This window comes from Lissotriton vulgaris, chromosome 10 (assembly GCF_964263255.1).
Source record: "Lissotriton vulgaris chromosome 10, aLisVul1.2, whole genome shotgun sequence".
In the NCBI taxonomy this organism is placed as follows: domain Eukaryota; kingdom Metazoa; phylum Chordata; class Amphibia; order Caudata; family Salamandridae; genus Lissotriton; species Lissotriton vulgaris.
In genome coordinates, this window is record NC_141698.1 from 177,046,596 (window position 1) to 177,063,643 (window position 17,048).

At 48.7% G+C, this 17,048-nt stretch overlaps 1 protein-coding gene across 1 annotated transcript in view; it reads right to left on the bottom strand.

Moving 5' to 3' along the window:
* MYO15A (myosin XVA) overlaps nucleotides 1-17,048 on the bottom strand; it is a 1,716,372-nt gene that overhangs the window by 970,405 nt on the left and 728,919 nt on the right. Inside the window, exon 30 of the mRNA XM_086939741.1 lies at nucleotides 5,379-5,474. Within this exon, the coding sequence (XP_086795867.1) occupies nucleotides 5,379-5,474 (96 nt within the window). The remainder of the gene's footprint in view (nucleotides 1-5,378; nucleotides 5,475-17,048) is intronic.

The window sequence follows — 17,048 nt, forward strand, 5'->3', positions numbered from 1 at the left end:
TGGTGTTTTGAAGGAGTGGCTGCCGGGGGCTTGGGTGGCGGAACTTGTGCGAACTCTAAGGTATGCCCTTTCCGAATGATGTTGAGCACCCAACGGTCCGATGTTATCAGGGACCAGTTGTGAAGGAATTTGTTGACCCTGCCTCCAACTGATGACTTCCTGGAGGAGGGTCCAGTAGGAAGAGCCAGGAGGCCGCTATTGGCGCTTGGACGAATCTCGTCCTCGTGCCCCTTGTTTTCTTTCACCGTAAGGCCTGGAGTAGTTGGAAGACTGGCCTTGCAGCTGCTGGTAAGGCTGACGGTGTTGCTGGGAACCGGATCCTGTGTTGGAATAACGTTGTTGGAAGGATCCTCTGTAAGTACCACCCCTGCCTCTGGATCCCTTGAAAGGAGACTTCCTGTACTGAAGTGTTCCTAAAGACCTAGCGGTCTCTGTGTCCTTTTTTATATCTTTCAGGGTGTCGTCAATGAGTTTGCCGAACAATGCTTCTCCATCAAAGGGGAGATCCAATACTTTATTCTGGACCTCGGGTCGGAACCAAGTAGCTTTAAGCCACCCTTGGCGACGGAGTACTGCTGCTCCAGCCAGTGAACGGAATGCAGTAGTTGCAATATCCATTGCACAATTGATTATTTCCATCGACGTCGCCTCTCCCTCTTGTAAAACCTTCTTTGCCTCAGACATAGATTCAGGAGGTAGCTGGTCAAGGTACGGGGCGACATCGCACCAGAGTTGACGGTCGTACCTTCCTAGGATCGCTAAGGCATTAGCCGCTCGCACTAGCAAACTTGCCATCGATGAGAATCTTTTTCCCATGTTATCCAACCTCCGCCCTTCCTTGTCCGGAGGAGTTGTCAGTGGTGCCGAAGGGTTGCGCGATTTCCTCTGCGCTGCCTGCGAGATCACAGAGTCTGGTCTTGGATGACCTGTCAAGGCCGCAGGGGCATCATCGGTCGCTTTGTACTTCTTTTCGAGACGCGGTAGCACCGGGACCACCGTCGCCGGGTGTGTCATTGCCTTTAAACCCTCTTTCCATAGGTGATCCACGATAGGAATAGACCTGGCAGTCTTCCGGAAGGGTTCCTTAAAATCATATAAGAAACAATCTGTGGTAATTTTAGGCATTGCCAATTTAAATCTTGCCGCCGCTTTCTCCATCAGCTGATGGAAGCCCCCAATATCCCCTGGCGGGGAGTCCGCCGGGTCCGGATTTGGCGATGCGGGATTGTCAATAACGTATTCATCATATTCCGTGTCGGGATTAGAGACATGATCCGACTGCTGGTCCTCATCCGAGGATACATCAACATCATGAGTCCCTGGTAATCCAGAGGAATCCTGTTGGACGGACGCTTGAGGCTGTGGAGAAGTTGGAGCAGAGAAAGTAGGTGGCACCGATGAAGCCTGAATCCTAGAAGGCGTAGCAGGCGTTGATGTAAGTGGCAGAGGTCTACTGGCCTTAGACTTATAGTCCTGTAGCATTTTATGTAGATCTTGCAGGAAAGACGTTGGCACTGAAACCATCTCCTGTGCAGATTGTTGCTGCTGCTGCTGACCATGACCATGTTCTTCGTGGTCGTATTCGCCCTCTGAGTCAGTGTCCTGGCACTTGACAAATAGTTGTGAAGGACTATTGGCATAGCTATATGCATCCTGTTCATCCTCCTCTGATTCTTCCTCCTGAAGAAGCATGGTAGGTAACAGAGGGGACACCGTCCTTGGAGAAGTCATCTCTGGCGTGATTCGCGTCACAGAAATGGTAATTCGCTTTTCTGTGGACAATATCGTCGGTTCCGTAGTCGACGGTTGTATGTACGCCGTCGAGATAGGTGCCGCGGACGTCGTCGACGATGAAACTGTCGACACGCCAGCCGTTGTCATAGTCACTGTAGTAGTCGTCGACGCTCTCGTCGACGAGACCGCAGTCGTCGACACCGTCGTCATCGTCGTCGACGGGACTCTCGTCGTCGACACCGTCGTCATCGTCGTCGACGGGACTCTCGTCGTCGACACCGTCGTCATCGTCGTCGATGGGGCTTTCGTCGTCGACGGGGCTTTCGTCGTCGACGGGGCCTTCGACGTCGACGGGGCCTTAGACGTCGACGGGATCTTCGACGTCGACGGGGCCTTCGTCGTCGATGGGGCTTTCGACGTCGACGGGGCTTTCGTCGTCGACGGCTCCTTCGTCGACACCTTTGAAACTGGTACCTTCGTCGGCGTCTTCAGCTTCTCCGTCGACGGCGAGGACTCCGCCGTCGACGGTCTTGACGTCGACGAACCTCCAGTCGACGGAGTCTTCGATGTTCTCGTCGACGGGCCTCCCGCTGTCGACGTCTTCGTCGTCGAGGACTTAGAAGTCCTCTCAGAAGACTGGCATGAAGGTGTTTTGAAGGCTGTGGCAGTCTTCTCACCTGTAGAAGGCGTCAAAGGTCCATCCCTCTCCTTTACACTTACGTGAGGAGATTTGCTGGGACCTGGGCTCTCAGACTCACTGGGGGTCTTTTTTGAGGCCTTAGAAAATCTTCCCACAGAAGCAGAAGGGGAACCCCTACCCCTTTTCACTGACCTTCTTGTAGAAGACATGGAACCAGCATCCTCACTGTCACTGGAGACAGTATCCTTCCTTGATTTAAGCTTTTGCAGCCATGTCAGGAGCCTACCCTCACGGTCCCGGAGGGTCTTGGCAGAAAAAGTGCGACAGATTGAACAGTCAGCAGCCTGGTGGTCAGGATAGAGGCAATAAATGCAGTCCTTATGCTTATCCTCCACAAAAAGCCTTTTCTTGCCACAGGAGGAACAAGGCTTGAAAAGGGCTTTTTTCTTCTCAATTTCCTACATCCTGGAAAGTAGAAACACTCCTGATGAGAATCTGAAAGTGTCTGAAGAAAATCCTTTTGAAAATCCTGAAGTAATCCTTTTGAAGAGTAGAAGTTGAGCAGAGCTCAAAGGAGACTCCCCAGCACAACGTGCAGTAGAAAATCTGAGGCTCTGAGGTTCCTTCAGAAAGGTTCTAAGTGGTGAGGCACTTCTGATTGGCTGAGGCCAAAGTTTGGTCTCTTTTGCACAAAGAGGGTGATATGCTACAAAAGGGAATGAGGCCTAGGCCTTTTTCCATTGTCTTTTGTACCTACAGCTATGGTATTTTTGTTACCGAGACTCCCATTCCGACGACGGGGAATGATACAAAGCATGGGAATCTATGAAAGTTCCAATACTGGGGTAACTCTTCAAATGTCACAAAAGGTTCTTCAATGGGAGAGACATAGGGACACACCCATATGTAGAATGATGCTAGAACTATATCTGCGGCCCGTTTTTATGGGAGAAACATTTGCATCTCTCATTGTTCATGGTGAGGCAGAACCACTGTTGTGGTCTCTGTTTACCTACAGATATCTGTATGGCAGATAATTCACTGCAGTCCTAAAAGGGATCATATGTTGATTGGCAATGTGACATCTGGAAATGCAACCATGATCATACAGGAAAATTACCCTTCAAAAAGTATGGAGGGAGATTGGGCGCAGACCTTAGAAATCACTGCATGCCCATTGAAAATGCAAAACGTTCCTTTTAAAGAAGATACTTTACTCTATCTCAAATCATGGCTCCAAAAGGGACAGTGATGCTGTTGAGCACAGAAGATTTATCCTGAATAAACACCAGGAAATTTTAAACTCACTGCGGAAAATTACTCAGTGTCCTTGGGAAAGGGGCTTTGATAGGTCATCATCTGCTTCATTAATTAGAACAGTGCTATGAAATGGCTTCTGTCAAAAGCCAAAGTTTTACAAAAGAATTAAATAAATGAATACATAAATAAGACTGCCAGGCGCTGGCCAATTTCTTTGCTCAAGACATCTCTAGCTTATGGGCTAAAGATATGACAATATCCCTCTGAAGTTTCCATATGAATGACAGACTTGTATAATATTGAAGAGTGGTGGGACAGAGAGAGCACGGAAAGAACAGGCATCAGAAGTGTGTAAGACTACTTCTAGATGTATCATCACCTAACAATGGGACAATGTAACCTTTCAATGAATGTCATAGGCATAATGGACAGCCCATCCAACTAATGGCAAACCTTGAAAAACATAGGAGCCATTGCTAAGGGGGCTTTCCCAAATCCCCTCTCTCTGTATTGCTTCTTATATGAACTTTTTAAAGTATCACTAACTAGTCTCCAAGTCAACTTAAGCTGTGTTAAAGAGACCTAATTACAGCAATAACATAGGAAGAAGGAGGATAATAGAAAACCAGTGCAAGGGAGAACAATGGGATGAAAAGGGCATTGTGACCTACAGAGACAAAATGTTTGTGGTAGTGAAAAAAGAGTGAATAAATGTCATTAATTATATGATGCCTTAATATTCAGCAACCACAGAATTCAGCAGCATAGGTGGTGGGCTAAGAAAAAAATGACCTCTTAGCTAAAAAGAAGTAACCATTGGCGAAGACTGATCCTCCACAGTTATGTCACAAGAAGTTGAAAGCTCTTCTTTAGCATGCTGCTGTTGACTCACTTTTGTGAATTCATAGTTTAATTGGACTCCATAGAGCCCTTGATGAAAGAATGGTCAATGTCAACTGAATAGGATTACAATAATGTATAACTTATTTTAAGCATATTCAGTTGACATTGCCCATTCTTTCATCATAATAATGTTCCGAATGTTGCCCAATGCTTGTAACGTGGCAGAGTTGTATTGAGTGCATCATTCTGTACATTTGGACACTATCTGGCATTGGGTAGAGAAAAGCAATCAAAGTCAACATTCACTTAAGGGAAAGAAATATGCAAGAGGGGTGGTAGTGGCAGTTGCTTATTTGTCAGCAGTGCTGATAGCAGGCAGATATGGATAAAGTTTACACTTGTCACCTTAAAGTGTAGTGGCAGCATGGGGACTCTATCACTTACTTTCATGATGATACAGTAATTGCTGAGGATACCAAGCACAATGATGAGAACGGGAAAAGGCATCAGGTGGTAGATAGTTTGGCTTAAAGAAGAGGACCTGAGGGCATCCTTCTTAGCCCGAATCTCGTGAACCAATTCAATGGGCAGGTCAGAGGATGCAAGAGCACAGAGCCCCTCATCACTAGCTGCTATGTCAGTGAGTGGCAAAATATGGGTTTATGTTATGTTATAATGTTATGTTATAATACACTTATAACCCACACAGATACTCAAGAGTGCACTACAAAACTGAGGAATTATAATAATAGGGTGTGGTATGAGTCCAGGAAATAACTAGTGCTAGAACTGCGGGAACTCATGAGGAAATTGTCATTCCAAGGAACTGTAAACAATAAACAACATCTGCAAATAGACATAAGATTTGATAGAAACAGATGTAATGTAAACTTCAGCCTACCAACTTGAAGAGGCTGATGGCTTCGAGTCTCAGGTCATCCTCAATCTGGGTCAGAGCAGATCCTAGTGGCACTGTGAGCATCCCAAAAGAAGGCTCCTGCAGAGTTAGAAAATTACATGCATGAGATATTTAACTACAGAATCTTTGACACATCCATGCAAATTAAACACAAGTGACCCACATAATCAGATGTGCAGAGGAGAGACAGGTGAGGCATAGAATCAGACAACTTGTGCCAACATTTGGTTATTTATTAACTGGTAACCAAACTGCTTCTGTGCACCAGCATCATACAAATACAGTAATTCTACAAATGTTACTTCTTTAAGCTCTGATTTCACAAAAACGACTGAGTTACCTTTCCTTAGTGGCCAGCCTGTTACTTTTAAGGCCGCATCTCAAGTGCCTTGGTATTTGGGTTAGAAATAATGCAATACCAATGCTGCAGTATTTACCAATTGCATTATTTCCACCCCATTATGAGTTCAGCAGGTCATAATGCATCATAACATGAATCATTAGAGTTTGCAAAATTTCCTAAATTGTGCCACATTTACCTTCATGAAAGGTGTCAAATGACAATATCCAATATGCGATCTGCAAAACTTGTAATGGGATTTTGGGGCAAATTTCAGTTTGTGCCTCAATAAGGGTTTCCCAATGGACTCGGAAGGATAATAATAATAGTTATATTCTTTATTCGGAGGTAGTCACATCCATAAATGATACAGTGAGAAAAAAATACAAGCCTCAAAACACATCATCAATACAGCTGAATAACAATCTAGGTAATGTGCAAACAACGCAAAGTCCATTCAACCATCGACACATCTAGAGTTTCTAGATCTAAGTGCTGCTCTTAAGAAATTCATAACTGCAAAGAGTGTGTAATCATTAGGCAGCAGCTGCAGATACATTAAGGCAACATGGGCTTGTCTAAAATTCAACGCTTTTAAAAGAGGTTTAAGATACATTCTCCTGGGGTGAGTAAAATATTTGCTTAAGAGTACAAAATGTAAGGTATCCTGTGGAGACCTATTGTCATGGCTGTGAGAAGGTGGCCTGATATGCAGTGGTCACTATTCTAGTGCCCACTATGTATCAGTCCAGCAACCCTTATTGATGATTGGTTGTAAGTCAACCTTATAGACCAGCTATCCTAGTAGCATGGATACGAGCAGTCTAAGGCTAGAGACTCGAGAGGGCGTGTTAAGCCAGCTGTTTACCACACATATACCCCTTGAATACCCAGTGAAAGGACACCACACAAGTGTTATGAAAATAAACAGTTATTTATTAAAGATCACAACAGCTCTGTACTCTTTATGAGGACAGGGTACTAAGCACAAACCAAAAACTCTTACAAAATACTTAAGTTAGCACAGTATATACAAATGCCCGAGGGGCACGGAAAACCATATACTCTAAAAGTGGAATGTGAAATTCCTAGCAGGTAAGTACAGTACTAATAGCTTTTGGAATCGCTAGGACTTGACTAGGGAATCGTTAGATTACGACTAGGAGGCCTAGGGGACTCGGGTGCAGTGTGTGCACTCTCACGCGAGATGCGGACAAAAGTCTATGGTAGCTAGGAAATAGAAAGTTAGTGTTCTCGGGCGAACCCGACCTGGTAGGGAGAAAACGAAGATAGATTCTGACCCTTGGATAGTGAGGCTATGCTGGGGCACCGAAATGCCGAAGTTACCTAGCCCAGGGGCTGCAGCTGCATAGGTCTGAAAAGACGTCGGGAATCCTCGTAGACGGACCAGGAGCCGGAAGAAAAGATGCTGGCCGGTGACCAGTGAAGAAAGTTCAGTTGGATCCAAGCCTGGATCTCGAAGATAGATGACACCTGAAAGCAGAGGGGACCAAGTTCGAGACTACTAGCCAGTAGTCAGTGGGCACCAGGAGGGCACCGGATGGTAGCCACCTCGACAAGGTGAGTGGGTGACGCTGGAGCTCGAAGATCTCACGGACCAGGAGGCGTTGTCGGCGACCAGGATGGAGGATCGAGCTGTCCCACGAAGATAGAAGCTGTCGGCGTCGCTGGACCCAGGATTGGGCAACAAAGCCTTGGCAAATTCAAGCCCACGCGGTGGACCTAAAATGGCGTCTGGAGTGGACCAGGAGGGTCCGGGGTGCCTCTCTTGAAAAAGGAAGCAAGGGCCAGCCTGGAGCAACCAGACCAGCAGAAGAGATGTCGTCGGGCGTCGTTCAGAAGGCCACAAGCCAGCCGGCTAGTAGCCAAACAACGCGGTGCACAGCAAACAGCAGAAGGGCCCCACGCCGATCGTGGAGATGCAGGGAGGCTGGCCTTGGGTGCTGGAGCTGCGCAGGGTCGGGGCTTCTCGGACCCCAAAGCACTCACCAGTGGAGGACACGGTGGGCTTGCAGTAAAGATGTCGTGCAGTCTTGGCGATCGTCGGTCCCTTGAGGTCTCGTCGCACTCACGGTTCTCAGCTTTGCTGTAGAGGTGAGTAGAGGTCAGAGGTGCCAGGGAAGCCGGGTCTCGTCGAGCTGGGTCGTCGGATTCGTGATGAAGGACTTGCAGCAGACCGCAGTGTTCTTTAGGATGGTGCCCGCTTGATGCAGGGTGACTACTCCTTAGCCACAAGGGAGAATCTTGAAGAAGAAATCGTGAAGTCCTTTCGAAGAAAGTGGTATCTTGATTCCAAAGATGATCTAATTTGAACAGGGGGCCCGCTCCTATCTTTATACTAAAAAAGGGGGCTGACCCGGTGACTAGGTCCTGCCTATGGGTGGGACCAGGAGGGGGGTGGTTACACCCCTCTCCCCTGCCGGACTTCCCCAGGCCAGGGGCTGGTGTGCCCCTGGAACTGGTTCTGACTGGCCTATGCGTAGTGAGCACCGGGGTGCCACTCAGCAGTCACCTTCCTGAAAAGCCCTGCCTACCCAGGATACACAAAACCATGTCTGGGACGGTGCTAGCACCGCCCCGGACAGGAAACCCTTTGTCCAGGCCTCCCTCGCTGGAAGGACTCCCAGCAGCAGGAGGTCAGACTCGTGTCTGTGGTGGCAGCATCCATTTTGTGGAGCTGAGGCTTCAGTTAACTTTAACCGGGGTTCACAGTTACATACATGTCGTGTCCCTCTAGAAGGGTGGAATGCTAACCCCGTCGCCAGAATTGGCGAGGGGTTAGTATTCCAATTCGTATGACACCTTACTCGACATGTTTTGATAAAGCAATACCAAAGTTAGCATTTAACCGCGAGGATTATAATGCACTTAAGAGTATATGGTATGCGATATCATGGAACAGCTATTAGGACTTGGTTCCGCAAGCTGCAGACAGGCTCAGCTCATGCCAGAGCACCATCTCACACGATTCCAAGCACTCTGCCTTCAGGATTGTCAAGGCCTGCCATAGGAGTGACTGATAGGAATCTGTGTGTCCATTTTAGGGTTAGGTATAGGTATACTACACCTACAGCAAAGGGTGATTACACGACTTTGCCCCAGCTGTCATGCAGCCAGTTGTGTCAAATTTAGGAGGCCAGCCAGGGGTGGCATAATACATGCTGCAGCCCCTGGCAGCCCTGGGTACACCTATGCCCTGAGTTACAGGGTCTGATAAGGTGGCCCAGTACCAATTGGTAGATGCACCTAGGGTACATGAGGTAATTTAGAAAGAGAACAGCCAGGCTGTGGGTCTGATTGGCAGGCCCACAGCCAGAGAAAGTCGTAAACCAGTGAAACAAAAGCAAAAAATCTGGGTGATCATAGGATTGCAGACCCTACTCTCCTACATGACCCCCCCCCCCAAACTTTGGGACAATAAGCTAACCTTGACCAGGTGAGTCTTCTTGTTCTAAGTGGAAATATCTGGAGAGCCCATCGGCATTGCCATGATCAGTACCAGGTCTATGTTCCACTGTAAAGTCCATCCCCTGTAGGGAAATGGACCACCTAAGCAGTTTGGGGTTTTCACCCTTCATCTGATTTAGCCACAAGAGGGGCTTATGGTCGGTCTGAATCTTGAAGTGAGTGCCAAACAAGTATGGCCTCAGCTTCTTCAGGGCCCAAACCACAGCAAAGGCCTCCCTCTCAATAGCTGACCAATTCTTCTCTCTGGGGGTCAGCCTTCTGCTTATAAAAGCAATGGGCTGATCCTGACCATCAAAATTCAGTTGAGAAAGAACAGCTCCCACACCCAACTCAGAAGCATCTGTTTGGACAATGAATGGTTTGGAGTAGTCTGGACTCTTAAGGATAGGTGCTGTGCACATGGCCTGCTTTAGGTCATCGAATGCTTTTTGACAGCCTGCTGTCCACTGAACCTTTTTTGGCATTTTCTTACTTGTCAGTTCATTTAATGGTGTCACAATGGAACCATAGTTCCTGACAAACTTTCTGTAGTATCCAGTCAGGCCCAAGAAAGCTCGAACCTGAGTCTGGGTGGTTGGAGAAGCCCAGTCCCTGATTGACTGTATTTTGCTCTCCAGTGGCTGAACCTGGCCTCCACCTACAAGGTGGCCCAGGTATACAACCTGTGTCTGCCCTATCTGGCACTTGGTGGCCTTGATAGTGAGGCCTGCTGCTTGCAGAGCCTCTAACACTTTCCTCAGGTGGACCAGGTGATCCTCCCAGGTGGAGCTAAAGACAGCAATATCATCTAGATATGCTGCACAGAAGTCATCCAGCCCAGTAAGGACTTGATTCACCAACCTTTGGAAGGTGGCAGGTGCATTTTTCAGACCAAAGGGCATTACCACAAATTGATAATGCCCACCAGGGGTTGAAAATGCTGTCTTGGGCTTGGCATCCTCAGCTAACCTGATTTGCCAATACCCAGCTGTTAAGTCAAATGTACTTAAGTAGTTGGCAGAAGCCAATCTATCTATAAGTTCATCTGCCCTTGGTATTGGGTGGGCATCAGTCTTAGTGACTGCATTGAGACCCCTGTAGTCTACGCAAAACCTCATCTCTCTCTTACCATCTTGGGTGTGAGGCTTTGGCACTAGAACTACTGGACTAGCCCAGGGGCTATCTGAGGGTTCAATGACTCCCAACTCCAACATTTTCTGCACTTCAGTTTTTATGCAGTCTCTAACATGATCAGGCTGCCTGTAGATTTTACTCTTGACAGGTAGGCTGTCACCAGTGTCAACCTCATGGGTGCACCAATTGGTCTGACTGGGTGTCAGAGAGAACATACGTCTGAAAGACTGAAGAACCTGTTTACAGTCTTTCTGCTGATGTTCAGAGAGGCTGCCACAAAAGACAACACCATCTACTGACCCATCATCAGGATTCTGAGTGAGCAGGTCTGGGAGAGGGTCACTCTCCTCCTCCTGTCCCTCATCTATGGCCATGAGCAAGCTCATGTCCTTCCTGTCGACATATGCTTTGAGCCTGTTGACATGGAGTACCCTGTGGGGACTCCTGGGAGTTCCAAGGTCCACCAGGTAGGTGACCTCTCCCTTTTGCTCAAGAATTGTGTGGGGCCCAGACCATTTGTCTTTGAGTGCTGCTGGGGCCACTGGCTCCAACACCCACACCTTCTGTCCAGGCTGGTAGACAGTCAGGACAGCCTTTTGGTCATGCCAAGCTTTTTGAAGTTCTTGACTGGCCTTAAGGTTTTCAGATGCCTTCTCCATATACTCAGCCATCCTGGAGCGGAGACCAAGTACATAGTCCATTATGTTGGTTGCAGGCTTTTTGAGAGGTCTCTCCCATCCTTCCTTCACCAAACACAAGGGGCCTCTCACAGGATGCCCATACAAAAGTTCAAAAGGGCTGTAGCCAACCCCCTTTTGTGGGACCTCTCTGTAAGCAAACAGAAGGCAGGGCATCAGGACATCCCATCTACGCCTGAGTGTTTCAGGTAGTCCATGAATCATCCCTTTTAGGGTCCTGTTGAACCTTTCAACAAGCCCATTGCATTGTGGGTGATAGGGTGTAGTGAATTTGTAATTGACACCACACTCCTTCCACATAGCAGTTAAGTAGCTTGACATGAAGTTTGCACCTCTGTCAGAGACAACCTCCTTAGGGAAGCCCACTCTGGAGAACACTCCAACTAGGGCCCTTGCCACCACAGGTGCTGTGGTGGTCCTAAGTGGAATAGCTTCAGGATACCTGGTGGCATGATCCACTACCACCAGTATAAACTTGTGCCCTGATGCTGTCTGGGGTTCCATTGGACCAACAATGTCAATCCCCACTCTTTCAAAGGGCACCCCCACCACAGGCATTGGTATAAGGGGGGCCTTTGTTGTGCCACCTGACTTACCACTGGCTTGGCAAGTGACACAGGAGCGACAAAACTCCTTGGTATCCTCATTCATGTGAGGCCAGTGAAAGTGTGAGACAAGTCTGTCCCAAGTCTTTGTCTGGCCTAAGTGACCTGCTAAGGGAATCTCATGGGCCAAGGTAAGTAGGAAACCCCTCTGAGACAAGGGTACAACCAGCCTCCTGGTCATGCCAGGCTTGGGGTCTCTTGACTCAGTGTACAGGAGTCCATCTTCCCAGTATACCTTGTGGGTACCTGTGGCGTTCCCAGCAGCCTCAGCAGCAGCCTGCTGTCTGAGGGGTTCAAGAGAAGGGCAGTCTAACTGGTCCTTCCCCAGGTCTTCCCTTGAGGGTCCCCCTGAGCCCAAGAATTCAACTTGATCAAGTTCAAACTCCCTAGGCTCAGTTTCCCTCAATTCCTGTAGGTCAGCCTCCTCTGAGACTTGATCCACAACCTGGGGCAAGGGGGAAGGCACAGCCTTAACCCTACTGCTCTTTTTCTTGGAAGGTGTCTGGTCCATTGTTCCAGGATCCAGCACCTGTTCAGTGGGGCATTTTCTGGCCTGTGACCTGGTCACAGCAAACACATGTGCTGGCAAGCCTAACATTTCCAGATGAGTCCTCTGCTCCACTTCTGACCATTGTGATGACTCCAAATCATTGCCCAACAAACAATCCACTGGGAGGTCTGAACTAACTACAACCTTCTTTTGGCCAGTTACCCCTCCCCAGGAGAAAGCTACAATTGCCATACTGTGATTGGTAGTGACATTGCTTGCATTGGTCACCAGGAATTCTGTACCTGGCATGATCTGTCCAGGGTCCACAAAGCTAGGTGTCACCATTGTGACACTGGCACAAGTGTCCCTATAGGCCTGAGCCATTTTTCCATTAATAAAAGGTGTCTGTCTGTATTTGCCCAAAGTATTGGGACTGATGTCAGGGGACATATCCATATCCCCTGTACTGACAAGGACAGCTTGAGTAAGGGTGCCAACTAAGTTGTCACTCCCATCAGAACCCAGGGTTAACCCTACTAAACCCTTGGGAGGTGCACTACCACTGCTGGCTGTACTAGGGGGCACAGGTGCCTTAGGGGCTGCAGTGGCAGGAGTCTGCCCTCCTCCTTTCTTGGTGCACTCACTAAACCAGTGAGTTTTACTTTTGCAGTATTGGCACCACCTTTTAGATTGGCCTTCTTTCTTCTTTTGGGGAGCCTGACCCCCACCCTCTTTGGGTTGTTGGGGACCTGTCGAAGACTTCTGGTCATTTTGTTCCCCTTTAGAATCCTTACCCTTCTGGTCTGCTTTCTTCTGACCACCTTGATTCTGGCCCTGGTTCTGTTTAACTCTTGTTCTAACCCATCTGTCTGCCTTCTTTCCCAATTCTTGGGGAGAGGTCAGATCTGAGTCAACAAGATGCTGATGCAACAACTGGTTCTGACAATTGTTTAAAATTTGTTCTCTCATCATCAAATTGTACAATCCTTTATAATCAGTAACCTTACTGCCCAGCAACCAGCCCTCAAAAGCCTTAGTGGCACAATCTACAAAGTCAGCCCAATCTTGAGACTGAGTTTTCTGGGTATCCCTGAACAGCACCCTGTACTGCTCAGTGGTTAGGCCAAACCCTTCAACCAGTGCATTCTTCAAGACTTGGTAATCATTAGCATCCTCTACCCTTGTGGTGAGGAGCTTGTCTCTTCCTTTACCCTCAAAGGAGAGCCACAAGATAGCTGCCCACTGACTTGGGGGAACACCTTGCACAGTGCAGGCCCTCTCCAAAGCAGTAATCCATTTGTGGATGTCATCCCCTTGTTTAAAGGGGGGCACTATCTTACCAAGGTGTTTTGTATCAAAACTCCTTTCCCTATTGTTAGGTACAATGCTGCCACCAGTGGGGACTGCCCCACTCAATTGTTGCTCTCTAGCAAAGGCAAGCCTTTCTTTGGCCAGGGCAAGTTCTTCCCTTTCAATCCTCAGATTGGCTGCCTTTTCCTTTGCCTCATACACTCTCCTCTGGGGAGATGTCATTCCCCTTTGAGAGGAACGTTGAGAGCCATTGGTATGAAGGGATCTGTTAGAGCCTCTAGATAGAGACCTAACTCGTCCATTCCCAATGTTAAGCTGACCTGAGAGTGGCCCCAGGGCTCCCCTAGAGTCCCTCTCATGTCTGCTTAAGTTGGTCCGGGTTAGTCTAACGACCTCTACCTGTCCCTTGTCTGCCTCATCCCCAGACACCAAGTCATCATCCTCATCATCAGCATCATCTGCTTCCTGAAGGGGATGGTCCTGGCTATCAAAGGGACCTCGTAAGGAGGGCATGTTGCCTTCTGAAGTAGAAGGGTCTGGGTTACCAGCCCTTCTTGCATCATGAGTCTCTAAGAGACCAATCAGAAAAGCAGTTGTGGGGTTAGACCCCTGCTTAATCTTCCTAGAGGTACATACTTGTCGTAACTCCTGGAAGCTAAGCACAGCATATCTTGAAGGTATGACCTGTGGAGGGTCAACTGACACAAGGGGAGACTCAGTGTTTCCTCCTTTGTCTGACATGCTGATTCTAGTGTGGTGTAAGTGATGCACCTACCTACACTATGTGTTACCTACTGATCCCTTGCTAGAGTTGCAGCCAAGGTGTGCTAAGCCTTGAGGAGCTACAACAGCTGGTTCAGTAGAACTCAGAGTATTCTAAGCTTTAGTTATATGTACCTAACAGTACTTATGTGATCTTTCAACAAGATATTCTTAGGATACGTGTGGTAAAACAACAGCAAGCTCAAATCCCAACCGCTGCTCACCAATGTGAGAAGGTGGCCTGATATGCAGTGGTCACTATTCTAGTGCCCACTATGTATCAGTCCAGCAACCCTTATTGATGATTGGTTGTAAGTCAACCTTATAGACCAGCTATCCTAGTAGCATGGATACGAGCAGTCTAAGGCTAGAGACTCGAGAGGGCGTGTTAAGCCAGCTGTTTACCACACATATACCCCTTGAATACCCAGTGAAAGGACACCACACAAGTGTTATGAAAATAAACAGTTATTTATTAAAGATCACAACAGCTCTGTACTCTTTATGAGGACAGGGTACTAAGCACAAACCAAAAACTCTTACAAAATACTTAAGTTAGCACAGTATATACAAATGCCCGAGGGGCACGGAAAACCATATACTCTAAAAGTGGAATGTGAAATTCCTAGCAGGTAAGTACAGTACTAATAGCTTTTGGAATCGCTAGGACTTGACTAGGGAATCGTTAGATTACGACTAGGAGGCCTAGGGGACTCGGGTGCAGTGTGTGCACTCTCACGCGAGATGCGGACAAAAGTCTATGGTAGCTAGGAAATAGAAAGTTAGTGTTCTCGGGCGAACCCGACCTGGTAGGGAGAAAACGAAGATAGATTCTGACCCTTGGATAGTGAGGCTATGCTGGGGCACCGAAATGCCGAAGTTACCTAGCCCAGGGGCTGCAGCTGCATAGGTCTGAAAAGACGTCGGGAATCCTCGTAGACGGACCAGGAGCCGGAAGAAAAGATGCTGGCCGGTGACCAGTGAAGAAAGTTCAGTTGGATCCAAGCCTGGATCTCGAAGATAGATGACACCTGAAAGCAGAGGGGACCAAGTTCGAGACTACTAGCCAGTAGTCAGTGGGCACCAGGAGGGCACCGGATGGTAGCCACCTCGACAAGGTGAGTGGGTGACGCTGGAGCTCGAAGATCTCACGGACCAGGAGGCGTTGTCGGCGACCAGGATGGAGGATCGAGCTGTCCCACGAAGATAGAAGCTGTCGGCGTCGCTGGACCCAGGATTGGGCAACAAAGCCTTGGCAAATTCAAGCCCACGCGGTGGACCTAAAATGGCGTCTGGAGTGGACCAGGAGGGTCCGGGGTGCCTCTCTTGAAAAAGGAAGCAAGGGCCAGCCTGGAGCAACCAGACCAGCAGAAGAGATGTCGTCGGGCGTCGTTCAGAAGGCCACAAGCCAGCCGGCTAGTAGCCAAACAACGCGGTGCACAGCAAACAGCAGAAGGGCCCCACGCCGATCGTGGAGATGCAGGGAGGCTGGCCTTGGGTGCTGGAGCTGCGCAGGGTCGGGGCTTCTCGGACCCCAAAGCACTCACCAGTGGAGGACACGGTGGGCTTGCAGTAAAGATGTCGTGCAGTCTTGGCGATCGTCGGTCCCTTGAGGTCTCGTCGCACTCACGGTTCTCAGCTTTGCTGTAGAGGTGAGTAGAGGTCAGAGGTGCCAGGGAAGCCGGGTCTCGTCGAGCTGGGTCGTCGGATTCGTGATGAAGGACTTGCAGCAGACCGCAGTGTTCTTTAGGATGGTGCCCGCTTGATGCAGGGTGACTACTCCTTAGCCACAAGGGAGAATCTTGAAGAAGAAATCGTGAAGTCCTTTCGAAGAAAGTGGTATCTTGATTCCAAAGATGATCTAATTTGAACAGGGGGCCCGCTCCTATCTTTATACTAAAAAAGGGGGCTGACCCGGTGACTAGGTCCTGCCTATGGGTGGGACCAGGAGGGGGGTGGTTACACCCCTCTCCCCTGCCGGACTTCCCCAGGCCAGGGGCTGGTGTGCCCCTGGAACTGGTTCTGACTGGCCTATGCGTAGTGAGCACCGGGGTGCCACTCAGCAGTCACCTTCCTGAAAAGCCCTGCCTACCCAGGATACACAAAACCATGTCTGGGACGGTGCTAGCACCGCCCCGGACAGGAAACCCTTTGTCCAGGCCTCCCTCGCTGGAAGGACTCCCAGCAGCAGGAGGTCAGACTCGTGTCTGTGGTGGCAGCATCCATTTTGTGGAGCTGAGGCTTCAGTTAACTTTAACCGGGGTTCACAGTTACATACATGTCGTGTCCCTCTAGAAGGGTGGAATGCTAACCCCGTCGCCAGAATTGGCGAGGGGTTAGTATTCCAATTCGTATGACACCTTACTCGACATGTTTTGATAAAGCAATACCAAAGTTAGCATTTAACCGCGAGGATTATAATGCACTTAAGAGTATATGGTATGCGATATCATGGAACAGCTATTAGGACTTGGTTCCGCAAGCTGCAGACAGGCTCAGCTCATGCCAGAGCACCATCTCACACGATTCCAAGCACTCTGCCTTCAGGATTGTCAAGGCCTGCCATAGGAGTGACTGATAGGAATCTGTGTGTCCATTTTAGGGTTAGGTATAGGTATACTACACCTACAGCAAAGGGTGATTACACGACTTTGCCCCAGCTGTCATGCAGCCAGTTGTGTCAAATTTAGGAGGCCAGCCAGGGGTGGCATAATACATGCTGCAGCCCCTGGCAGCCCTGGGTACACCTATGCCCTGAGTTACAGGGTCTGATAAGGTGGCCCAGTACCAATTGGTAGATGCACCTAGGGTACATGAGGTAATTTAGAAAGAGAACAGCCAGGC